This window comes from Tenebrio molitor, chromosome 3 (assembly GCF_963966145.1).
Source record: "Tenebrio molitor chromosome 3, icTenMoli1.1, whole genome shotgun sequence".
Taxonomy (NCBI): Eukaryota; Metazoa; Arthropoda; class Insecta; order Coleoptera; family Tenebrionidae; genus Tenebrio; species Tenebrio molitor.
This window is the reverse complement of record NC_091048.1, coordinates 1,079,760-1,106,218: the sequence shown is the minus strand read 5'-3', so window position 1 is coordinate 1,106,218 and position 26,459 is coordinate 1,079,760. Positions and strand designations below refer to the sequence as shown.

Below are 26,459 nucleotides of genomic sequence, written 5' to 3'. Positions count from 1 at the left end.
TATTCATCAGAAGTTTGTGCAAAAATGTACCACTAACTTTTTCGATGACGTTTCAAAATTCGATTTGAAGTCAAATGTGCTTCATAATAGAACCATCTGCTGACTGACCGTTCAGCTCATATTAAAATAAAATAAAAGAGATATCATAGAATAATCCATTATATTCCCTCATATCGTAAATGGCAATGTGAATATTCCTTTTTCGACTCCAATTATTACACGAGGGCTTGTTTTTAATCTCATAATTTGTTTTCAACGAAAGCTTGTTCCCTAGATATTTGTCAGTTGACAATTTTTCGAGACGAAATTTCTGCAACTGTTTGAGTTATTCAAATAGAAAATTATCTGGAAAAAAATGTTGTTCTACAAGAAAATTTTGTGACTGACTGGAGTAAAAAATACATCAGTTTTATTTTACAACATTTATTCCATCACGCGTTGAAACAATAGTTATTTGTAAGTACAACTAGTTATGAAAGTCATTTTTTTTCACGAATTTGCAGATTGATTAACGAGGGCGTAGCCCGAGTTAATAAAGCAAATAAGTCAAAAAAAGAGACATTCATAACGTGTTGTGAGAAATTTGGTCTAAAAGGATTTATGAAAAATTACAAAAAAAGTAGGTATGCTTTGACCATCATCTCCAAGGAGATGGAATAAAATGACGCAAAAAGTACTACTTGCAGTACGATTTTTCGTGTAAAAAAAGTGCTACTTTTACTACGATTTTGCATGTAAAAAAGTGCCACTTTCATTACGATATAAAAAAAATAGTGTTGCTATAGTAGACGGCAAAAGAAAGCATGTTTTTATGAATGTCAAATTGTACTTATTACAGAAGAATTAAAATATCATAAACGATATAAAGTCGATGTAGACTGGAATGTACTTATACGCTGCTGTGGTACAATTGCTCGCTGGAAATAGGGGTGAGTCAGGGCTAGGGTTTAATGAAATAATTTGGACATCACCCCGGTCAAAGAAACAACAAAACTCCATTCTCAGGGCCGACAATCGGATTGAATTTTCTAATTCCCTAAAGTATATTACAATTTACAAATTAAGAAGAACAGTGCAAAATTGAAGTAAATTTTAGTAAAAGAAACAATAGTTTGGGATGTTAATAGTTGCACTTAATTTTCAATAATAGTAATAATAACAATGGCGACCCCAGTAATATGAAAGCATTAATATAATTCGGACATTAAAGTTAAGCGGTATCGAGTTCCGTCATTGTTTGAATGGGTGACCACCAAAGGAAACCGTAACTTCAATACTTCTTCATACTTCTTCATAGTATATTATTTGACGAGCTAATAATGCCTATCATAATCCACGAGGGTGAAAGTTAAAATACGACCCGCAGGCGACTTTTTTTCATAAAACACTTAGCTTTCAAAATTTTTAAGATCTGTGACTTATGATAAATCACAAGTGACTTATAATAAGTCACGGGTGTAATTTATGACTAGCATAATGTATCTATAGTTACGTAAATAATAAACGTATTATTTAATGGTCGTGGATAAAATAATAAAAAATAGTGTCTTCGAATCATTACTTGATAGAAATATCCATAATGATAAATTAATCCGGTCTCTTTTATAATAAAACGGTACTGTTGGATTAAGGAAAAATAAATAGAAGACTATAGTGAAAAAAGAAATTATCAATTATAAACCTTTTATGTTGAATAAGAATTATGATAAAAATAAACATTTCTAACATCTGTATTTTCCTTAAGTCTCCTGGACAGATTGACAGTAACAATAAATATAATTTGAGTAGCAGCAGAAGCGTGGTGGATAGCCAGTAATCAAGCTGGACTGGGGTTTGCTTCACATAATTATCAATTTGATCGTCATTACTTGGTAGCAATACCCGTAATGACGAAGTTCAGCCTGGATGCCGGTTAACGGCCGGGTCACTGGTGGCAATAGATAATACTAATAATAGTAATAAAAAAGAATCACTTGCAATATGTATAAAAATAAAAAATCTAGCAAAAAAAGAGATTTGATCTCTTGAGTTATATGACAAAGTAGTAATAAGACTAACGTCATGGAGCATTATGACATCCATTCCGTATGAAATATAAATCAAATTTACAATTTTCCTATGATTTAGAATGTGACAGAGGAAAAACAATAGTTATTTGTATATCAAGGTCGCGAAATCTTTCTTTAACGCACCGAGAGAAAAATTGACGCTGATGCGCTTGTGGCCGAGGCAGCACAATCTCGAGGATATTAAAATATTTCGCGGCCAAGGTGTACACAACATTATTATAAAATGAACAAAGCAAATGTACTTCACTGTCAATAAATACATATAAATTTGGCTTACATGTCGCTACAGAAATGACACAAATAAAGCAATTCATTTTGTAAATCATCGTAAAATTATCGGGAGAGAAAGTGATAGCGATGTTTCAGTTTCGTGTACTCCTCCAGAGTTAAAAAGTATTATAAATTCTGCGGTTTCCCTAATTTGATACCCAAAAATCTAAACGGCTGTCTTATGGATACTTTGATTTGTATCAAATATTAAAATGACGTTTACTTTAACGGCCGCTCCTGTTTTGGGTACGCAAAATGCTGGTTTCGCATACGGTTGCACAAAAAAAAAAACGTAATATCTATTAATATGTAATAATTTGTATTATTATCAGCGGTTTTTTGTTTCAGAAAGAACAGTTAAAATTTTCCCGTAAATGTTTAGTCAAATTTGAATAAATATACAAATCTTCCGTCCGATTTACCATATTTATTAAACCGACACCCCTTGATCCACATTACATCAAAATAAACAGGTTTACGTCGTCCCCGTTTCGCTCGCGAAATTTCGTAAAACCCTCGTACAGGAAAAATTGAAACGTATATCGGGTTAATAGGTCCACTTTTTCCGGCTTTTCCCTTGTTCAAGGGGTGAAAGCCGCAACGGCTCATGTCAGTCATCTGGCATTACGACGCTTCACAAACACACGGTTTAATCTTTTTTAAAGAGGGTAGGGTTTAGTTTGCTAATTAAGAACCATTTAGGATGTCATTTTTCAGTGTGCCGTTTCCGCAGTAATTGCGTTTAATTTTTGCACCTTTTTAACCGGGACCGCCGTGGCCAGGGGTCATTTTTAATTTATTTAACGTGCCGATTGTGCCGCGAATAACAGATTTAATCGAGAAAACAAGGGTGGAATTTTATACAGTCCTACTCTTGGCGGCTGCGATACAATATTTTGCATGACAACCGAACGTAGATAAATGATAAAACATGAATGAGAAGACACACAAATGAATTTAATATTTCAGTAGATTAGTAGATTGCGCCTACATATGTAGACATCTTTAGTATTATTATTATTATTATTATCATGGAGTCGCTGAACCAAAAGCATAATGGGAGCGTATTTTATAAGATTAGATCGCCTCATTGGTCCACACGTCGCACATCCGCTACTGTCACTGCTCATGTTCTCTAGACCTCATCGTACTTCCTCTTTCATCATCTCCATGCACGATAAAAATTGTCAATATCTAATTATTTATCAATGAAATGAAATGTTTTCACGTCCAAGTAATTTGTTGTTATTTCATTGAAATCAGATCTTGTAATTGTCATTTTCAACATTATTTTTATTATTATTGCACATTTTTTTGAGTTGAGACGACAAATTGAAAGTAGACTGTCGTAGGTGTATTGAACGGAACTCGTAACTTAGCCGCACTGGTGGCGCCACCTGCCGTCACAACAACGACCACTCGAAGTCGTGTCTTAGATTCAATCTTGATCAGTTTTTGACGTGCATAAAACATTTACATTCTCTCATTTCGCACTAATTTCCTTCAATCTCGACTCGACCATTGACAGAAGACGCAGCCGCGACCCCGTCGCCGGGCCACCCCCCGGAGTTGGCGAAAAAAAAAATCCACCATCGATCTACCAGCCCGCCGTAGAACTCGAAGTCAAACGTAAACAATATCGATTCTACAAAATTCATGTCAGTCCATAAAAAGTTCACTTTAATTTCAAACTGACGCTAACTTAGTCCGAAACTTTGCCGACACAAATTACACTTACGTTCTTTGTACTTTCTCTTTCTAACCCGCGTGAACTAGTTAGGCAAGTTGATAAGGTAGGTCTAACTTCGAATTAGGAAAAACTTCTCCACCCGCCGACCTCCCTCGACTTTGTTTATTCGCCAAAGGGTGACGGTCTTAATTTTTTCGCTTCTCTCATTGCGAAAACAAACCTCGTACAGTGGACGAACTCGGAGCAGACGATTTTTATTGATGCGACCTAAATGTTACATAGTGGTTACGTAACAACAAGTAACAATAGCAATATAATATGAACTATAGTTCTATAGACAAAAAAATTACAATTATTTATTATTCTGTGTCATCTACTACAGATACAGATACTCGTAGATACTGTTACTCAAATTTAATTAATTGATTTTTACCAGTGTATTAAGATATTATTCTCACAGTGCGTTCGTAAAATTTGAAACATCTATGCAACCTTCACCATTCTGGAAAACTTGAAATACATATGAAGCAAATATGAATGAAAGATGTCCATTTTTTGTTACATTTGTTACATCTATGAGATATTACATATTTATAACAATAGATAACAAAGCTATAAATATTTTAAACTTATCTCGAATTTGCACATTTTAGGAAACTTATTGGGTATAACACCGTTGTATAATTTTGCAATGTAATCTCTCAGATACATCAATTTGTTACATTCTCGCTGCGCTATATTTGGTCAACTGCAGAACTATCCTTGTGTTGATCATATTGTTCAAATTTTATTTATTTAAACATTATCAATTGTTAAACATTGTCGATATTATTAATTTACAGTACCAATATGTCCTAAAAATGGTTTTACGACTTGTAACATCTATGTAACATAAAAATGATACTTCACTTTTCAAACTGAAATGTGAATTGCATATTGCAATTACCGGCATTAGAATTTATACCGTTTAGACCAAACAGTAACTTTATCAATTGTTTAAAAAATGTTACATCTATGCTATATTACACTGTAGGTTACTACAATGCTTGAGATTAGATTACCTACATATTACAGACAAAATTTTATGTTATTATGCAGGTACACATTATAAGCATGTGAATAATATGAAAGGAGAATAATTTTGCAACAGAAACGTCTCTCTTGTTACGCCTCTGGTATGTACATTTGGTCTGTTTCTTAATTCCCTCTTAATTTCGCCGTACCTCGTCCCTCGAGCGACCCTCGTGCGATATCGACGAGTTATGGCAACGTGCGTCCCTACATCTAGGGGATGATTCCTTACACCGAGGGCTGCATTCTTCCAGTTTGCGCGCGCTGCAGCCGCCGCCGCCGGCCTCGGTTGCAGTTGCAACGCCGTGCGTGTTGCCTACGCACGTTAGTCCCTCGTCGGAATCGCGTGCGTGCGTGTCGTCGTCGCGTGTGCTTCCCACGAACTTAACAAGAAGTGATTTGTGACGACGGCGGCAGTTCCTCCGACGATTATCCGATGCAGTCGGTGTTGGCTAGGTGCGTATCTCCTCCGCCGCCGAGGACGGCTTAATCCCGTCGAAATCTCCCTTTGAAGAAATCGTGATGTTCGAAAGTCGAGCTGGGCGCCGGGATTACCGACTTTATCCTGGATAGTCCTTATTTTAGCTATCTGTATTTCGCAGAAGCGCACGGATTTACCAACTAACTTACATCCGACTGACGTTGTACTCCGTAAGCCACCCGGAGATAGTTTGCGGTCATTGTTATAATCGCTGGTTCGGACGGGAGTGGTGGCGAGGAGGCAGCTTCGATTCGTCGGGGGCGATTTCGCGAAGAATTTTTAAATCGACGACGGAGGAGAGGGTGGTGGCGCGACCAATGCGAGTGGTCTGTGCGTTGGGATAGTGCGAAAGCTCACTTTTGGATTTTTGCTACCACGCGGAAATTCCATGTAAAACGCATCGTTGAAATTTCCCAGTTTTCCGATTTTCACCAGTTTTACGGCGTGACTGTGTTTACACGAATCCCACGATAATTCCAGTACTCAGAGAATATTTTATGTGACATGTTATTCTGACATACACCGACTAAAAATTTCTTGGCCACTTAAATTAAAGCTAAAAAGGTAATTTTACAGCACGTAACAGACTTGCAGTATTTTTATAATGTGTTGCATATATTTTCAAAGAATCTTGTTATTGTATATCCAAAAGAAAAATGTCATATTTGAATGTTTTATATTTTTTAAGACACATGTAATGCTCGAACCAATTTTCTATAATTCAACGGTAATGAATTTTAATTAATTGGGGCATTAGTGCATTAATATTTAAGTAAGTATTACATTTAAACCTTACAAAGATCAATAGCAAGCTTTCAGTTTACTTCTCCGTATTTAACAGGAATTTATAATATTTCAATAATTTAATCGAAACACATAAATGGGATAATTAGGAAATTTGAAATTTGTACGTTAATTTTGTTACATTCTATTATCTACATTAATGTTTTATTATAGATTAAGTTATTGTTTATAAGTGTACAATTACAGCTTGCACATTTTTAAACCTAATCTGTCTGACACGTTACAAACAGATAAAAGTAAAATAGTGAAAAATAAGTATTTTCTATCAGGATTCCTATTAATTACATAACATTTTTGGCTTAGAATATTCCTATTAATTGAAAAATGTCACTTTAATTCCTTGCTAAAAGGTTAAACGTTTTTTAATAATAAAAAATCTTTGACTGATTTAAAAGTTACTGATTTATTTTGTATATTAGCTGTATAATATTTATATGATATTTAAACTAAATTTTAAACAAATAAAAAACTTCTCCAAGTTCTGAGCTTTTGGCCACAGTTCCCAAAACACTAGCAGCATTTCCTCTTTGGATAGCAATACTTATTCTTTGCTGGAAATAGCTAGATTTTTCAAGCAGCAACTTGCTTATGTCTCGTTAGCATCTCTTTAGCATCTAGGCTCCATGGGCCAAAGGTTTCTAACGAAAAGGCGACAAAAGTAGGATTTTCTTTAATGCTACAATATTTGCCGTGTTTTAATTTTTCGGCTGAAAGAGCAGCGAAACCTGATTTTCTGGAACAACCATCTAAATGTGTTGCTGATTTAAAAAATTAGGTTTTAAAAATAATTTATTTTATAAATGTTGAAAACATATTTCTAATACTTCTACATAATTGTACATAAGGTAAATAGTACCTAAATACATAATAAATTTCAAGTGAAATGTATTTTATAATGAAATGTTAAATGAATCGTTAAAAATTATTGCTCTTCTATTTTTAGCAATAATTCTGCAAATAAGTAAAATAAGTAACAGATGTACATAAAAATAAAATTTATTTTCAGCAAATTTTTCTTCTCACTAATAATGCCCAACAACAAAGAACCGAAAGATAAATTACAACAAACAAAATTGAAAATTTTAAGATGAAATCCTAAAAATATAATGAAGATTGTTTTTTTATTTGTATCAATCTGCAGTAGAGAACTATAGTAGCTTACATACCGAGGTGGAAAGTGTTTCATTCCTGTCGAGAGCTAAGATAGTTTACCGAGGGCGTAGCCGAGGTGAACTAATGCTCGAGACAGGAAGGAAACACCTTCCCACCGAGGTTTGTATAATAAACTAGGCAAAAATGAATAGGGAATTTTTCCATTTTTGAATTTTTTATAAATACAGTTTAAAATTTATAATGAAATGTGTAAGAAATATAAATATATACGCATTAAATGTAATGTTTTAAGTACCTGTAATATTTTAAACTTATCTAGTGTTTAAGAATACGTGGGAGGATTGGGGCAATTATTTTGCTTACCAAGAAAAATTGTGGAATTCCCTATTCATTTTTGCCTAGTTTATTTTATTCGGAATCATTACATTTTTAGCAAATAAACAATTAATTTGATGCAATTTCATTTCTACCGTTTTTCGACAATTCGTGTACGCCACTGGAAAAACGTCATAACAAGGCGGAAAGTGGCCTATTACTGACCAAGAGAGGGAAATAAAGATAAAAAGGAATGGTTAACTTTCCGCCCTCGTATAAGGTTAGGAATGTGCATATTACAATACGATTCCGAAAAAAAATTTTTACTTCTTAGTTTACTACTAATAATTCTTCGCATCTGCAAAAATCTATTTCAAATTATCTGTTCTAAAAGTCTTAACAGAAGTTGTTTCTGTTAATGAGCAGAATATGACTAAGAAGCATTATACAAAATAGTTGTTAAAATCTATTCTTTAGTAAAGTGTCACCAATGTAATTATGTCAAAATTTACATTTAAAAAATCTTATTTTGCAACCATTCCTTAAATAAATAGTAACTAATTCGTAGTAAATAGTATTACTATAGTACATGGTGTAGAACTGATTCTGAACTTTTTTTTCAATTAAATGTTTTAAACAAATATTTGTCCATTTATAACTTAAAAAAATATTCTTACGAATCTCTGGATGTACTAGATATGTAAAATGTTCTACGATTGCAATTTATTACTTATCTACCACTGTGTTCTATTAAAACAGAGGTAAAGTTAGTAAATGATAAACATAATAAATATATAGTCATTTGTATATCAAAGCCGCGAAATCATTCTTTAACGTACCGAGAGAAAAATTGTCGCCGAGGCCGGTTGCGGCCGAGGCAGACAATCTCGAGGATTTCGCTGCCAATGCGTACAAAACATTTTTTGTGCAATCGAAAATTTGTAATTATTATAACTGTCAATAAATACATGTAAATTCGGCTTACATGTCGCTATGAAAATGACATAAATAAAACAATTCATTTTGTAAATACATAATCGTAAAAATGTCGGAAGAGAATTGTAGTGAAAGTGATGTTTCAGTTTCGTGTAGGTACTCCTCCAGACTTAAAAAGTACTGTAGTGAGACCGTCCATTTTGATCGTGATGATGTCGTAAATTTTTACATTTTTAACTGTTAATTTATCTTTTAAACTCTCAATTTGATATACTAATCTATTTGGCTCGTCTAGTAACCCTTTATACTTATTATTTTCACTTACCTACGTTGTGTTTATTTTTCGTCGATAGTCACCTTTATAGTGATGATGGTGTTTTATCTTAAGGCCTATTAGGCAATACTCAGTAGTCGTAACACAAATTCGGAGACAAAGTAGTGTCAAAACGCATGGAGGAAGAGATTTAAACACAAGTTTCCCCACAATTATTTTATTACAAAATATTTCGAAGCCTTGTTTACAAAATGGATGAGTTCTGCGGGTTTGATCAAATTTTGCCCTGTGTTAAAGTTATTGTTTAGGTTATGTTTGTAAGCAAATTCGTAAGAGACTTTCTTTGTAATGGTGATCGTGAATTTAAACAAAGGATTGAGGCGTCAGTCTTCACCTGATGAGATTTTATGTTATCCAATTTAGATTTGAAAAGTTTGATTTTGCTGTAACCCCCATTTTTATGCAACCCTATTTACGTACGGCAAATCTAACCTAACCTTCAGGTAACTTGTTCGGACTTATATCACCCAAGCAACATTTAATATCGAGTGCACTGAGTTAGACTTGTACCAGAGTCGGAAGATAACATGCTCGCGGCATTTGATAAGTGCATCGCATTTAACTATTACGCCCTACTGCCGAAATACCGCTTCCGGTAAAAGCCCGGTGCTTAAACACCAATTACAACTTCCGAATAAAACCCGGATATACAAGTCCTCGCAAATCAATCTGAATGACTGTAGTCGTCATTTCTCTCACAAATTTCGTCCACGAGCTTCGACAAAGACTTGTACAGAACTTTGTCGTACGCGACACCAGTTTATTACAGGTAACCGGGATGGTTATTTTGTCGCGTTTGTCCTCGTGGTAGCCCACACATACATAGTACATGTCGTTGGAGCGGGAATTACGACGCCCATTCTAAGTCCACGGTCGGAAACTACGACCTGACACCGTGTCTTAGACCTAGTAAAGTTGAAGAAGAGGGTCCCCGGGAACCACGACTCTCCTCATCGTTGATGGCCGACAAACGCGCCTATAATTTCAGGTGCAATTGGTGCAAAACAATAATTTTGCTTGGTCGCCTAAACACGACGCGGGAGAGAAATAGCCCTACTCTACCCTATATTGAATATGCAACCAATTATTCTATCTCCCTAAAGTTTATAACTAGAAATTTCGATCTGATTTGCGGGCACCAGTTGAGAAAATTCAGGAACGATTTAGTTATAAATTAGTAATTGACTGTTAAGTTTCAAAGTCCCTGACTGGTGGTTACACTCAAATTTAGAGTAAAGAATTTAATATAAAAAATGTTGAATAAAAGGATCAGATAAGTTAAATTTGTAATTTAAGTAATCCGACAACCAAAGTGTTGCGGCCCCTTTCCATCGGAAATAGCATCATTTGTTGCTGGCTACCTCTAGCTTTAAACTTTTACTTCAAATAACTCGAAACTTGGAAAAAAAATATTTTAAATTTGGATTTTGATTATTTCAAATTGTTGAATAAATTGAAATTAAATATTCCATGGTGAATGACTGATAAAATAATTTCAACGAAAAACAAGTAAATTTTGACATAGAGTTAATTAATCAAAATAATATAACCCTTTCTCGGGCTTACCTAGAAAGTTTAACACCCTGGTTGCTCGTCGGCACCTGTTGTTGGAACTGGCACTAACTTATTTATTAGCACTCGGCACTCTAAACGAAGCTAAAGTGATTTAATACAAATATAGTTTAAACTTGGAAAATTTAAACAAAATCGCAAAGGCAGACACACGGATATCGACTAGCTCGAAAGACAGTCAAAAATCGAATCCTCAAGACAAATGTGCCAAAACTTTAAATAGGGGACGCTAACTCGCCTACCCCCCTTCCCTTGTTACTCATTTTCCACATGTGTGGAATTATGCAAATTTGACTCTTACGACGCATGGGCATTCGATCAAACCTCGTTTAACTCGCTTAAAAATATTATTATTTCCTAGTTAGGGTGGTTTTTCGATTCGCAATATCAACATTATTAAACATACAATTTGTTTGTCCATTGGACAATATAATACAACATAGTAACGATAGCGAATCAACCCCAATTACGCTGAAAGAGAAATTAAACTCCAAAATTGGTTGTTGTTCTGTCTGCAACTAATTGTTGAACTGAAGATGGTTAATGAATGTAACAACAAATTTTGTTTGTTTAAATTTACGGAAAGCATATGGAAGAAAGGCGTAAGAAAACTGTAAATTTCGTAGTACTACCCCTTGTTAGATGTCGCCCCCAGTACTACAGCGGTACTATTTTTACATTTTCACGATTTTCTACGCTTTTCTTACAGAAATTTCTACCTACTTCCCTTGTAAAACTATGTTAGTAAATGGGCAGTAATCGTACGGTGCAAGATTTGCTTACAATAATTAGATAAGGAAAATTGGTTTGTACATCAGAATTACGATTACACCAGCTTAAATTAGGGTTAAATTGGATATCAAAATGTTCAGAAAAACACAGCGCGTCTTTCTAAAATAGTGGGTTTGTGACTTGACTTTGTTTAAACAAGAATTTATTAATTTTGCTAAATTTTCCCACAACTGACCACACGTGCAAGTGTAATCCGATATCTTACTTAAAAGTCTCGATCTGTAACGCGTCTCTCGCCACCTTAACAAAACGGACCACCCTTGGCTGGCGACGCTGTGTTTAAAATCTAAATCGCAGACACCAAATTCTAGTGGACCAATTCAATTGTGAATATTTTAAACGATTTGACCGATTTACCAGGATTTAAACTAATTAACAATTTTTACTATATGGATTCAGCAACCCCGAACAAAGCTTCCTATTTAATGTAAACATCTTATGAGAAATTTAAATGAAACTTCATTTACGACCAAACTCAGACGAATTGAATTATTATCAACATTGTTAATCCTAGTTAAATTTTGTTTGTGTCACTCAAAATACCCGGCGACTCCTTTCTAAACGGATGTATTAATTTATTTATCGTTATATCTCTATTTCCATCAATTTTTAAACAACAATTAAATAATTTATCCTTTCGTATGCAAATGAATGCCTTGCTTGGTCGACTGGTCGAGTGTGGTGGGCGTCTCGCCACCCTGATAACTTGGAGAAATACCACATGGCCTTTTGAAAGAAACTAAAGAAGTTAATCTTGCGATTTGCAACGGTCTTACATTCCAGGAAACCCTTCGTGGGAACGGCTCTGTTTTTCTCAACATTCTGACACTTACAAAACATGTGTGTATTTAAAAATGGAAATAAATGGAATGCATAAATTGCACAGAAACAATTTGGAGATCGTTAAGACAAATTTGACTTTGTTGAATTTAAGGTGAATAATTTCCGCGATGGTAATAAAATAAAATGTATAAATACCGCGTTCATCACATTCGCCCCCTGTCTTGCGTTGCTTCGTAGATGCGGCGTAAGACATCGCGTAGTAGGTAGACGGCACCTTGTTGCTGGTAGCGCTGGCGGATGCGCCGGAATGGTGGATGCGCCAGAATGGTGGATGCGCCCGAATGGTGGGTGCGCTTCGGAGAGTCTGTGTGCTCAGAACTATGGATGTGTCCTGGAATAGCGCTGTCGGAACTTCTTGCGGATTTATTCGTCTCGTCGGTGGTAGAATTTCAAGTTGGTCATGTTGTACACCCCTTTTATTTCGTTTGACACTGGATCGGCGATCTGGTACGTGTTTGGATGCGGTTTGGCGATTATTTTGTACGGTCCCCGATACAATGGCATGAACTTGGCGAATTGTTGTGTTCTGGTGTCGGAAGTGACTTTGTTCTTCAGCAAAACCCAATCGTCCAGTTCTAGTATCGTAGTTTCACCCTTTTGATTACGTTGACGCAGGTTCGCATGATGTCGTAGGTTTTCGCGGACCTTGGCATGAATTTCTTCTCTGGAGAGTGGTGCTCGTTGCGGAAGTAAACCGGATGTAACGGCATCTAACGGATTTGGCGGTTTCCTGCCGTACAGAATTTCATACGGGGAAAATCCGGTACTGATGTGTGGAACGTAGTTCAAGCAGTCTTCGATGTTGTTCAGATGGTTGACCCAACTGGCGTGATTTTCTCGACAGTAGGCTCGGAAAATTCTACCTAGCTCCCGCATTACGCGCTCGCTAGGATTTGACTCTGGATGTCGAATCGATGACAGTGTTGGCTGTATGTCGGCAGCTCTCAGGCTGTTCTCCCAGGTGCTGGACAGGAACTGTGTGCCATGGTCACTCAATACGCATTTTGGTTTGATGTATCCGGCGTAATTTTCGGTGAGTCGTTTGGCAGCGACTTTGGCGGTGGCTTTTCTCAATGGGTAGAGCTTGAGAAATTTGCTGAAGGCGTCGATGACAACAAATACGTATGACGCCCCCAATCGTCCGGTCGGTAATGGCCCGTAGAAATCGACGCAGACTAAGTCCCCAACATGGTCGTACAGGATAGGTGTTAGTGGCCCCTGGTTCGGACGGTTGGAACATTTTGTTTTCTGGCAAAGGTCGCAGCTTCGGAGACGCTTCTTGATGGAACGGTACATGTTCGGCCAATAATATTCTCCCTTCATCGAGTTGTACACTTTGGTTGACCCGAAATGCCCCAGGAGTTGGTGGTGGTAGTCCACGAGTTTGATGACCAAACTCTCAGGTACGGCAATGCAGTCATCGTTCGAGTTTTGTGACCTGTGAACTAACACATTATTTGTTAAATTATATTGTGACCAAACCCGTTGAGTCCTCGAATCTGGGGCAGCTCCGCCGGATCGTTTACTTTCGATTATCGGTCTCAATACTGGGTCGTCGGTTTGATGTCGTTGAAGGTCGGACATCAATTGCAGCATCTCGGGTGTGTCGTGGACTTCAAACATTGCGACAATTGGTTGTTCACGTGGATATTCATAACTGGCTTCACCGTCAGATGGATATCGTGAAAGAATATCGGCAACTACATTATCCTTTCCCTTCACTAACTCGATTTCGTAGTCATATTGTCCTAAGAGCAACGTCCATCGAGTTAGGCGTTCACTGAGTAATCGGCAACGACTCAGGAATTTCAACGCTTGATGATCGGTCCGAATGATGATTTTCGTGGCTTGAATGTAAATGCGGAACTTGTGCAATGCAAAGATGACTCCCAGTAATTCCTTTTCCGTAGTTGTGTAGTTCAGCTCCGGTCCTTTCAAGGAACGACTTGCAAACGCGATCACACCCCGTGACCCGTCTTCTTGGATTTGATAAAGTTCCGCCCCCAATCCATAGCCAGAACTGTCGGTTTGAACGTAGAACATTTTCCTCTGGTCGGGGTAACGTAACAACACTGCTTCGAGAAACAAATTCTTCACCCGGTCAAACGCTTCCTGTTCGTTGCGTCCCCATCTCCATCTTTCACCCTTTCGCAGGAGTTTGTTGAGGTCCTGTGTAGCTGCACTGTATCGAGCACAAAATTTCCGGTAGAAATTGCACAGTCCCAGGAATGCGCGTAAGTGTTTAGTTTTCTGTGGGACCGGAAAACTCCGGATGGCGCTGACCTTTTCTGGATCTGCCTTGATGCCGTCGATTGTGAGAATGTGTCCCAGAAATTTCACTTCCTTTTGAATGAAGTTTGACTTTTCAAGGTTTATCGTCATGTTGGCCTGCCTCAATTTTTCAAATACTCGTCGAAGATGTTCTAAGTGGTCGTCCAAGGTTTCGGAAGCCACTAGTAAGTCGTCGATATAATTCACGACAAATTCGCGAACTTCGGTGCCCAAAACTACGTCCATTGCACGGCTGAATGAACCCACGGCAGTCTTGAGTCCAAACGGCAAGACTTGGTAGGTGTAACTTCGTCCGTTGTACAGAAATGCAGTGTATTGTCGGCTTTCCGGCGATAAAGGAATTTGCCAATATGAAGATCTTAAATCGATGGTGGACATGAATCGAACCCCATGGAATTGACGTAATAATTCGTCCGTTGCGGGTGGTGATTCGCAATCAGCAATCATTTTCGAATTAATCATCCTGGCGTCCAGACAAATTCTAACTGATCCATCTTTCTTCTTTACTACCGTCATTGGACTTGCATACGGCGACGCTTCCCGTTTTATGACACCCAAGTCTAACATTTCCTGAATTGTCACGTCAACGGCAGGACGAAGAGCGAACGGGACTGGATACGGCCTCTTCAAGAATGGCGTCTTGTCATGTAGTTTGATCTCGTGTGTGTATTTGTGGGTCAGTCCTGGGCGAGGGCTAAAGACGCACCTGTAACGTTGCAGCAGGTGTATCAATTTGGTCTTCGCAGCGTCGGGAATTGTGAGTGGATCAACTTTTGCTTGGAGGGCGCTGAGTGGCTCTAGATGTTCTTCGTTGACCCGATTTGTAGTCGTTGGTTTGCGGATCTCGACGTGTCCCACAAGTTCTTCCACATAATCCTCTGGTTCAGGTGATACTTCGACAGTTTTCTTGAAAGAAAAACTGTGGTTGCCCGTTTCTCCTTTCAAAATTACTTGGTTGTCGTCGAAGTCAATGACGGCCCGTTGTTCGTGTAGCCAGTCAGCTCCCAGAATGGCAGGTTTGATTAAGTTCTTCACGACTAGTGCGACGACGGGATAAGCGTGTTCCTCGATGATGATTTCCAGGTAACATTGGATGACGACCTGGCAACTCCGTTGTCCGATGGCTCCGCGAAGGTGGATCGAAGTGACTGGTAGTGTAGGTGGCTTCCTTCCTGTCGACGTTAAGTTGGCCCAAACTTCTTCCGAGATACAGCTGACTTCACTTCCGGTGTCCAATAAAGCCACGGTCGAATGTTGCGCGATGTGGATGTCAATCTCCGGTACAACCCTTTGTTTATTTGTGCGGTTCCCTACGACAGCTGATTTAATTAAGGAACAAACGTTTGTTATTACCTGTGATGCTCGCGGTCGAACATCAAGTGTTCCTGTGCTTTTGTGCGGCGAAGAAGAACGTTTCCGTTTTTCCCCCGAACGCACTTGCTGGTTCCGGTCGCTTCCTGGGCCGTTACGTTGTCGGGAGTACTTTAGGCCCCGTTCTGTACTCCGCCCCCGTTTCCCGAATCCTTGGAGCCCCGCGAAGCATCGCCATGCGGCCTCCCGTTCTGGTGGTGGCTGTTACGCCACTGGTTGTTTCCCGGACGTCGTTGGAATTTATCCGAGAAAAATCGGTTCGACGACGTCGGGTGTCCTGGGTTTCCGGGAGTCCGCTTTTCACCGTCACGGCTAACCGGAACCGGTGGTCCCGTCACGTTGAAACGGCTGTCGTTCGGCCTCGGACGCTTCTGCCCCTGGTCGGTGTGATGTCGCTGGGTTGTTGCACGGCCCTTGTCTCCGGAGGCGCTGTCCCTAAAACCCGGATTCTGTCCCGGAATCTCCTGACCTGACAGGAATTCAGCGGCTTCGGCGATGTTACTGATTTTCTGTAAAATCCACAAGGACTGGACGTTGTCTGGAAAGTGCCGAATTAGTTCATCTAACAGTACTTCCTCAGACAGAGGCGTCGTCAACATCTTCGCCATATCTACGAAGTAGGCGAAGTGCGACAACATTGTCCCCTTGGTCTCATCGTAACGCCCTGTGGAAATCTGAAAGCGAATATCCCTTTGCCGTTGAGCCGACCAATAAGTCTTTAGGAAGTCCCTTTTAAAATCCTCGTAGGTCCGCCAGTTGTCCCTGTAAATCCCGGTCCAGTGCTTCGCGTTACCTTTCAGGCAGTCGACCGCGACTCCCAAAAGTCGTGGTGAGTTGAGCCCGAAAGAGTGTCCGTATTCCTCTACCGCCCGTAGGAATTTCATGGGGTTTTGGCGCCTCAATCCTTCGAACGACGGCCGCTCCGGCGCTGGGAGTGGTCGCTCTAAGAGATTCCGGAGTACCCCGGAAAGCGCGGCCAGGTTGTCAGTCGGTGCGGAAATTGGTGGAGGCGCCGCCATCCCGACTCCGGTTCCTGTGGACGTCGTAGGACTCTCCGTTTCCTGCATGGCTGGGCTGGCAAGAGAATCAGGTGTCGAAAATGACAGCTGGTCGCTTGGCATGGTTGTTATCTGCCATCCCTCGTTGTTGGTGGTGACGCTAGTACTCGGCCCCGTCGGTGCAACAGCAAGTGGTTGCTGGGTCGATGGCGGCGGCGATGGCATCGCAAAAGCTGGCTGTTGAGCATTCAACCAGCGCATAAACCACGCTGGCATTTCCTCCGATGACGCTCCGGCGTTCCCTGAGTGCATGTTGTTCTTTTCCATGTCGACAACCTTTAATTTCGGGTATCGAACCGAGTAAATTAGGGGAGTCCTAGAAAATTTAATAACACAGCAGCATCTTTTTTAGACAAATTTTCCCCTCGGAAATGACACTTTATGACTTTGTATCCTGGTCACGGCACCAAAAATTTTGACTGTAGTGAGACCGTCCATTTTGATCGTGATGATGTCGTAAATTTTTACATTTTTAACTGTTAATTTATCTTTTAAACTCTCAATTTGATATACTAATCTATTTGGCTCGTCTAGTAACCCTTTATACTTATTATTTTCACTTACCTACGTTGTGTTTATTTTTCGTCGATAGTCACCTTTATAGTGATGATGGTGTTTTATCTTAAGGCCTATTAGGCAATACTCAGTAGTCGTAACACAAATTCGGAGACAAAGTAGTGTCAAAACGCATGGAGGAAGAGATTTAAACACAAGTTTCCCCACAATTATTTTATTACAAAATATTTCGAAGCCTTGTTTACAAAATGGATGAGTTCTGCGGGTTTGATCAAATTTTGCCCTGTGTTAAAGTTATTGTTTAGGTTATGTTTGTAAGCAAATTCGTAAGAGACTTTCTTTGTAATGGTGATCGTGAATTTAAACAAAGGATTGAGGCGTCAGTCTTCACCTGATGAGATTTTATGTTATCCAATTTAGATTTGAAAAGTTTGATTTTGCTGTAACCCCCATTTTTATGCAACCCTATTTACGTACGGCAAATCTAACCTAACCTTCAGGTAACTTGTTCGGACTTATATCACCCAAGCAACATTTAATATCGAGTGCACTGAGTTAGACTTGTACCAGAGTCGGAAGATAACATGCTCGCGGCATTTGATAAGTGCATCGCATTTAACTATTACGCCCTACTGCCGAAATACCGCTTCCGGTAAAAGCCCGGTGCTTAAACACCAATTACAACTTCCGAATAAAACCCGGATATACAAGTCCTCGCAAATCAATCTGAATGACTGTAGTCGTCATTTCTCTCACAAATTTCGTCCACGAGCTTCGACAAAGACTTGTACAGAACTTTGTCGTACGCGACACCAGTTTATTACAGGTAACCGGGATGGTTATTTTGTCGCGTTTGTCCTCGTGGTAGCCCACACATACATAGTACATGTCGTTGGAGCGGGAATTACGACGCCCATTCTAAGTCCACGGTCGGAAACTACGACCTGACACCGTGTCTTAGACCTAGTAAAGTTGAAGAAGAGGGTCCCCGGGAACCACGACTCTCCTCATCGTTGATGGCCGACAAACGCGCCTATAATTTCAGGTGCAATTGGTGCAAAACAATAATTTTGCTTGGTCGCCTAAACACGACGCGGGAGAGAAATAGCCCTACTCTACCCTATATTGAATATGCAACCAATTATTCTATCTCCCTAAAGTTTATAACTAGAAATTTCGATCTGATTTGCGGGCACCAGTTGAGAAAATTCAGGAACGATTTAGTTATAAATTAGTAATTGACTGTTAAGTTTCAAAGTCCCTGACTGGTGGTTACACTCAAATTTAGAGTAAAGAATTTAATATAAAAAATGTTGAATAAAAGGATCAGATAAGTTAAATTTGTAATTTAAGTAATCCGACAACCAAAGTGTTGCGGCCCCTTTCCATCGGAAATAGCATCATTTGTTGCTGGCTACCTCTAGCTTTAAACTTTTACTTCAAATAACTCGAAACTTGGAAAAAAAATATTTTAAATTTGGATTTTGATTATTTCAAATTGTTGAATAAATTGAAATTAAATATTCCATGGTGAATGACTGATAAAATAATTTCAACGAAAAACAAGTAAATTTTGACATAGAGTTAATTAATCAAAATAATATAACCCTTTCTCGGGCTTACCTAGAAAGTTTAACACCCTGGTTGCTCGTCGGCACCTGTTGTTGGAACTGGCACTAACTTATTTATTAGCACTCGGCACTCTAAACGAAGCTAAAGTGATTTAATACAAATATAGTTTAAACTTGGAAAATTTAAACAAAATCGCAAAGGCAGACACACGGATATCGACTAGCTCGAAAGACAGTCAAAAATCGAATCCTCAAGACAAATGTGCCAAAACTTTAAATAGGGGACGCTAACTCGCCTACCCCCCTTCCCTTGTTACTCATTTTCCACATGTGTGGAATTATGCAAATTTGACTCTTACGACGCATGGGCATTCGATCAAACCTCGTTTAACTCGCTTAAAAATATTATTATTTCCTAGTTAGGGTGGTTTTTCGATTCGCAATATCAACATTATTAAACATACAATTTGTTTGTCCATTGGACAATATAATACAACATAGTAACGATAGCGAATCAACCCCAATTACGCTGAAAGAGAAATTAAACTCCAAAATTGGTTGTTGTTCTGTCTGCAACTAATTGTTGAACTGAAGATGGTTAATGAATGTAACAACAAATTTTGTTTGTTTAAATTTACGGAAAGCATATGGAAGAAAGGCGTAAGAAAACTGTAAATTTCGTAGTACTACCCCTTGTTAGATGTCGCCCCCAGTACTACAGCGGTACTATTTTTACATTTTCACGATTTTCTACGCTTTTCTTACAGAAATTTCTACCTACTTCCCTTGTAAAACTATGTTAGTAAATGGGCAGTAATCGTACGGTGCAAGATTTGCTTACAATAATTAGATAAGGAAAATTGGTTTGTACATCAGAATTACGATTACACCAGCTTAAATTAGGGTTAAATTGGATATCAAAATGTTCAGAAAAACACAGCGCGTCTTTCTAAAATAGTGGGTTTGTGACTTGACTTTGTTTAAACAAGAATTTATTAATTTTGCTAAATTTTCCCACAACTGACCACACGTGCAAGTGTAATCCGATATCTTACTTAAAAGTCTCGATCTGTAACGCGTCTCTCGCCACCTTAACAAAACGGACCACCCTTGGCTGGCGACGCTGTGTTTAAAATCTAAATCGCAGACACCAAATTCTAGTGGACCAATTCAATTGTGAATATTTTAAACGATTTGACCGATTTACCAGGATTTAAACTAATTAACAATTTTTACTATATGGATTCAGCAACCCCGAACAAAGCTTCCTATTTAATGTAAACATCTTATGAGAAATTTAAATGAAACTTCATTTACGACCAAACTCAGACGAATTGAATTATTATCAACATTGTTAATCCTAGTTAAATTTTGTTTGTGTCACTCAAAATACCCGGCGACTCCTTTCTAAACGGATGTATTAATTTATTTATCGTTATATCTCTATTTCCATCAATTTTTAAACAACAATTAAATAATTTATCCTTTCGTATGCAAATGAATGCCTTGCTTGGTCGACTGGTCGAGTGTGGTGGGCGTCTCGCCACCCTGATAACTTGGAGAAATACCACATGGCCTTTTGAAAGAAACTAAAGAAGTTAATCTTGCGATTTGCAACGGTCTTACATTCCAGGAAACCCTTCGTGGGAACGGCTCTGTTTTTCTCAACATTCTGACACTTACAAAACATGTGTGTATTTAAAAATGGAAATAAATGGAATGCATAAATTGCACAGAAACAATTTGGAGATCGTTAAGACAAATTTGACTTTGTTGAATTTAAGGTGAATAATTTCCGCGATGGTAATAAAATAAAATGTATAAATACCGCGTTCATCACAGTACGTATTATAAATTCTGCGGTTTCTAATTTCGTACACGAAAAATATAAACGCCAGTCTTATATGGAAACTCTGATTTGTATAAAATGACGTTTAATTCAACGGTCTTCGTTAAAAGCAACGGCCGCGAAATTGGATTTCGCGGCCTGTTTTAGGTACGCGAAATGCTCGTTTCGCGTACGGTTGTACAAAAAGTTAATTATATGCATTTCTTTCTACATTATACGTATTAAAATAAATTGTGAAACAGAATGAATGAATTGTTTGTCATTTTTTTTTGCCATTTAGTACAATTCGTAAAAAAAGTGAAACTATTTTTGAAATTTTTTATCTTTAATAAATTACAAAAGAAAAAGCCTCTGTCTCAACAGCGCTTTGCAATTATTTATAATTTAGACTAGAAATGAAATGTAATCACAAAGTGGCAAATAAATACTGTGAAACTTCTCGAATTATGGTCAAATTTAACAAATTCTCCATGTAGAATATTTTTTGACAATATGTATTGGTGGTAATAATAATAACCGTATTTGAAATTACTTGAAAATAACCAAATTATTTTCCGAACTTTTTATGATTTCATGAATAATAAAATGACGCAAAATGGCTTTTATTTTTAATTTTATATTCATTAAATTTCGATTTGTAATAACGATTATTATCACTGACAAAATTTAAATCTTTCGTTAAATAAATTCCGTCTAATTAAATTTTTCTGTGTTACATTTGTGTCGAAATTGTTGCTGAAAGATTCAATAATTTTGCCACAAGCAAATTGAAATACGAAATGTTTGTACAGTACTAATTTACTTTATCGTTATTAGGTTACTGACATTGTAATAATGATATTCTGCCAAAGTTTCAATCTATTTCTCTTAGATAGTTTTTCTGAATAGAAAAATAATTAGTCATCCAACCTTTTGAGTAAAATTATTGTTCAAACGTCAGTATAATTGTAGTCTGAAAACAGCGTTTAGTTAAAATTCTGAACAAGAATTTCGAAAAACTGTATTCTAAAAGTTTTCATCTATAGAAATAACACATTTACCGGAGAAAAAAATCATTAATCCCTCTTTCATACAAGAAAAAAAAAATTGCTTGTTCAGAAGAATTTAATGGTGACACTTTTTGAGTGTAATACTTTTTTGCAGAGCCAATCGTCCTTTCGGTCTACCGCAGCTGAAGAAGCGCAAACTCGACGACCCGAACATGGCCACCGTGTCGAAGATCTTCCCGAAAACGCTGGACCCGACCGACGAAAAGCGCCGCAAAAAGACTGAAGACCTCGACCAGACAACAAAATCACTGATTCTACCTCAAAAGAAGCGCGTCTTGCCCGCTTCGTCGACAACCAGTCCCGTCAAGAAATGCCAAAAGCTGCTGCCCAACACGCCGACCGACGAGAGCGTCGCCGACGAGACGCTGATCCGCGAAACGGAAGCGGCTCTCAAGAACCTGTCGGGCAGTTGGCCGGGCCCGCGCGGCTCCTCCTACCAGAAGAAGCAGGAGGAGTCGCCCGCCTTCGAAAACCTCTTCGACGAGAAGAAGAGCGTCAAGCTGTCGCCGTCGTCGTCGTCGAACGGCAGCAACGACGTCTGCTCCCTGAAGGACGTGATCACGCTGCGGGAGCAGCACGAGGAGGAAGAACTGAGGGGGAAAGCTCGCGTCAAACATGAGGACGAGGTGAAGGTTAAGATTAAGCACGAGACCTCCCAATACGAACCGCCCGACTTTAACGAGTTGGTGGACGACTCCTCCAACGAGCTAGAGATCGACATGTCCGAGTCGGCTGCCGAAAAGAACGACGATAAGAAAGATAAGAAAGGCGACTGCGATGACGCCAAATCGGGTAAATATTCTCCCGTTTTTCCCACAACATCCGCTTTTCGTCCACCGCCACGAGCTGCCAAAAACACGACTTTGTCGAATTTAGGTCCTTTGCCGGCAGAGGCGACATTTGTCGGTTACCCGATCGCCGCCGACGATAAAACTAAGGCGGTGGGACAGGTCAAAGAGGTGGAAAAGTCGCCGGAAGACGTTAGCAAGCAGTATACGATCCTGCAGCCGGCGGCGGCCGGTTCGAGGGCCGCCAACGCACTCCAGGAGGTGGCCAGGGAGGGGGTGCCGAGCGTGGCGGCCGTCGCCAACGAGCCCAAGATGGTCACGCCGACGGGCACCCTCTCCCCCAACAGCATGGGCAGGGGTGAGTCTTTCATTCTTTCACCCGGAGTCCTCCACAAGGACCAAGAAGTGGTACACGAACGCAGCCTTCTATCTTGCGATGCATATTTAAAAGTGATAATTATCGATTCCTAATCTACTGTTTTTTAATTATTTTGTTTGTTTAAAAAATAAACAGGTAAATATTCTAAAATTGAAACTAGTAAACACATTTTAATAAATAAAATGCTTACTGGTAGACTCTCGTAAAATAACAGAGATCGCAGTTAGACATGACAAAATAGCGAAACGATTTGCGGTTATATTTTATAATTTTGTCTGGATCAAAAAAAAAATATGTTGCACAAATAGAATAACGCTTCAAGTGGTACTTTAACTAATGACAGTAAAAGTGATTTGGATAAAGCCATAAAAAAGTGTCAAGACGAAGATTGAAGAGGTCGCAGCAAAGTTGTTAAATAATAAACGTAAAATGGGTGTGTACTACAATTATTATTAACGTCGAAATGTGGCATATGTCCTTAAATAAAGACGTCCAAAACAGAGAGAAAAGTCTCTCAAGATTTGCAGTGACCACGTGAAACTTAAAGGACATAAAATGGATCCCAGAGTCTTAGATTCAAGGTCTTCCGACTATGTGAATCCCGGCCATCAAGTTATTAGTGTTTTCCGGTGATATCTTAGTACGGAACTTTGTTTATAGATGTCATCACTCTCAATTTCTTGGCTCTCAGTTTTACGACCTTGTCCACACACGGTGTCCCCCTCTTCGACGATGATTCCGTACAACATCCGCCTAATAATAAATTACCCCCCGAAACTTAATGATCTCTCCCCGTAAGTCCCTTAAAGTTCTAATTGGGCCCCGGAAATTCTCTTGGCACGTAGCTGTCACCTGGCTCTCTGGCGCCATCTAAAGACGCAAGTAGTATTATGGGTTTACTTGATACAAGTTATAAGCTGGCATGTCAGCGACAGCGACGTGACTCGGTTCCGAACAGTCTCCTTACTACCCGCCCCTCGCCCGCCCCCTCTCTTCCAACCCTTTTAAAACATAAATAATTACCAACACATCGCCAATGATGGCCGAAAGCGGATTTTTTTTTCTCCTCTCTCGCCACCTGATTTAAGAAACGTGATCGATTCCGGGTGGAAAAGCGCGGCCTCCGTCCGCCAACCGGGGGTGGTGCGTTGGCGGCGGGCGCAGTTCGCAGGTGCGGTGACCGAGTCCGCGCGCACCCGCATCGCCCTCCATTCACGGCTGCGGTTTCTTTTTTCGGAAAAAAACATTTTTCCACAGAGTCTCCACCCGTTATCCGGGATAGGCTAATCGACCCACCAGGGCGGAGTTTTACGGCCAAGATGTACACAAGGAGTGCGTCCTTCTCTTTTAATTTAAGGACGACGCGAGATGGCCAGCGCCGGACACGATCCGGTTCCTGAATAATTTCCGGATGCGGCCGGAGTGCTACGAAAAATGGTGGATGCGCCGGGCAAAATGCAATCCTTTGTTTTCGCATTAAAAATAAATAATCGCAAATATCAGAGTAGTTACGGCCACGATCGGATCGTTCCGTCGACCAATTATCACGTGATAGTTATTAAACTATTTAAAAAGCGTGGAATTACGTTTTAAAAACCGTTTTCTACCCTGGCAATAATAAAACGATTCATTTCTGCTGTCAATCAAAAAAACTGGGTTGAAATCAGTGCATTTCAGTGAATTTCGGAGTGCAGATAAAGGGATAATTCAACCCTCCGCGCCTAAAATGGGGTAAATTAAACGTATTCGTGGGGTTGCTTTATTTAACCCTTTTCACGGAATCAGTCGACCCGGACTTTTTATTGTCAACTTATGTCGCATTATTTATCGTAACGTCACTTTAACAAATTATTAATTTATCAAGTTTATTTTGACTTTTTCAACGATGAATTATTAGTTTTTGTGTGATGGGGGCTAATTAAAAAGAAGGGACGCTTTTCTTGCAGTGAGATTTTAATGTAATTATCGAAAATACTATCTTTGTTGGAGCCCGAGCCATTAACCCCTTATTACGATTCACAAATCAAATGCTGAAACATTAATAAAATACACATTACAGTACGGTCTAAACTTACATGAGAATTTGCCGCTTTTTCGACAGACTTCGTTAATTAGGTAATTTATAATGAGCTGGAGGGAAACTTTATTTGTGAATTTCATTATTTAATTTGATTTAATTTATTTTGTCTGGTTTATTAATCCTGGTTGTTTGTGATAATTGATTCTAACTTTTTGGTTGTTACATTACATTAATGATGCTCGTGACAGTAATAATAATAATAATATTTAAAATTGGAAAGAATATTTACATTTTTAACATTTGAACAGAATCGGGCACGATTGAACACCAACAAACATGACCAATGTTTTGACAGTCAATTTGTGTTAATCTAATTTGTTTTAATTATTATTAACCAAGAATTTTTTTGTTTTCATATGATGGCTGCTGCTGAATCGTGTTCGTTCGTGCTCATTTTATGCATTATTTATCACTAGTCAAGCTTTTCTATGCCAGCGTATGCTCACTCGTTATATTCGAATAAGCTTTTTGCGTTTTTTGCTTCTGTTTGTGCTCCAACATAACATAACGAAAGTGATTTCTTGCTTTCGCTTCATCGCAAAAGTTTTCATAATTTATGCTACTCTTAAATTTTACGTGATCTAACCGCTCCACGAACAATAATGAAAATAGTTTATTCTTTAGCAAAATTATTTGTCACAAATATTTAGTTTACTGAATGTAAAATTTACTTAGTGGTAGCAGCTTTTCGCAATAATTCAAATTTAAAATGAGCTTTTGCCTGCGGCTTTGCTCGCGTATATTAACACTTTCAAAGCATAGTAGTACATGTACCACAGCCTTATATTGATATTGCATTGACCGTTGACAAATTCCGCGATGAAACAGTTAAGGAATGTGACAATGTCAATATCAAGCTGAATTTCTAGTTGAAAGTTTCTTCAAAGATTTGTCTAGCTGTGCTTCAGCTGTCCCCAATCGAGTACTGAAGCGTTATAAAAGAAAACAAATTTTAGTCGATTTAATTTAATCAACATAGTTAACTTGATAAAAAATTAAATGAAATTAGGTAAAAATTAAGAAATTAGAAGGAATAGGAGTTGTAGTGTTTCCTGTAGTCCACCGTTTCTCAATTTTTTTTTTACGATTGGGCCCATTTTCATTACATTATTTTCCTACGGCCATTAAATGTATAGTACTGTGACGTTATTTTCCTTTTAAAATAAATGAGGGGCGTCTTAACCTCTTATGAACTATGAACTGTAGCCCAGGGGTG

General features: G+C 38.6%; 2 protein-coding genes across 10 annotated transcripts in view; one reads left to right on the top strand and one right to left on the bottom strand.

Annotated features, from left to right (window-relative positions):
- The window catches only part of LOC138127435 (myelin transcription factor 1), a 282,760-nt gene that overhangs the window by 240,771 nt on the left and 15,530 nt on the right, over positions 1-26,459 (top strand). For 8 of the 9 annotated variants that reach the window (XR_011158232.1, XM_069043515.1, XM_069043516.1 and 5 more), the window contains one exon: positions 22,091-23,142. Coding sequence is in view for 8 of the 9 variants with exons in the window: in XM_069043515.1 (XP_068899616.1) it covers positions 22,091-23,142 (1,052 nt within the window). In the remaining variant the exon portion in view is untranslated. The remainder of the gene's footprint in view (positions 1-22,090; positions 23,143-26,459) is intronic. The other variant, XM_069043514.1, reaches the window with a different exon arrangement.
- On the bottom strand, positions 16,066-20,444 carry LOC138127438 (uncharacterized). Its single transcript, XM_069043521.1, has one exon. The coding sequence runs from the start codon at positions 17,276-17,278 to the stop codon at positions 16,067-16,069; it is 1,212 nt and encodes a 403-aa protein (XP_068899622.1). The 5' UTR covers positions 17,279-20,444; the 3' UTR covers position 16,066.

Bases quoted from the DNA above. Each gene is read 5' to 3' on its own strand.
- LOC138127438 (XM_069043521.1), bottom strand. From the start codon at position 17,278: ATGGAAAAGAACAACATGCACTCAGGGAACGCCGGAGCGTCATCGGAG.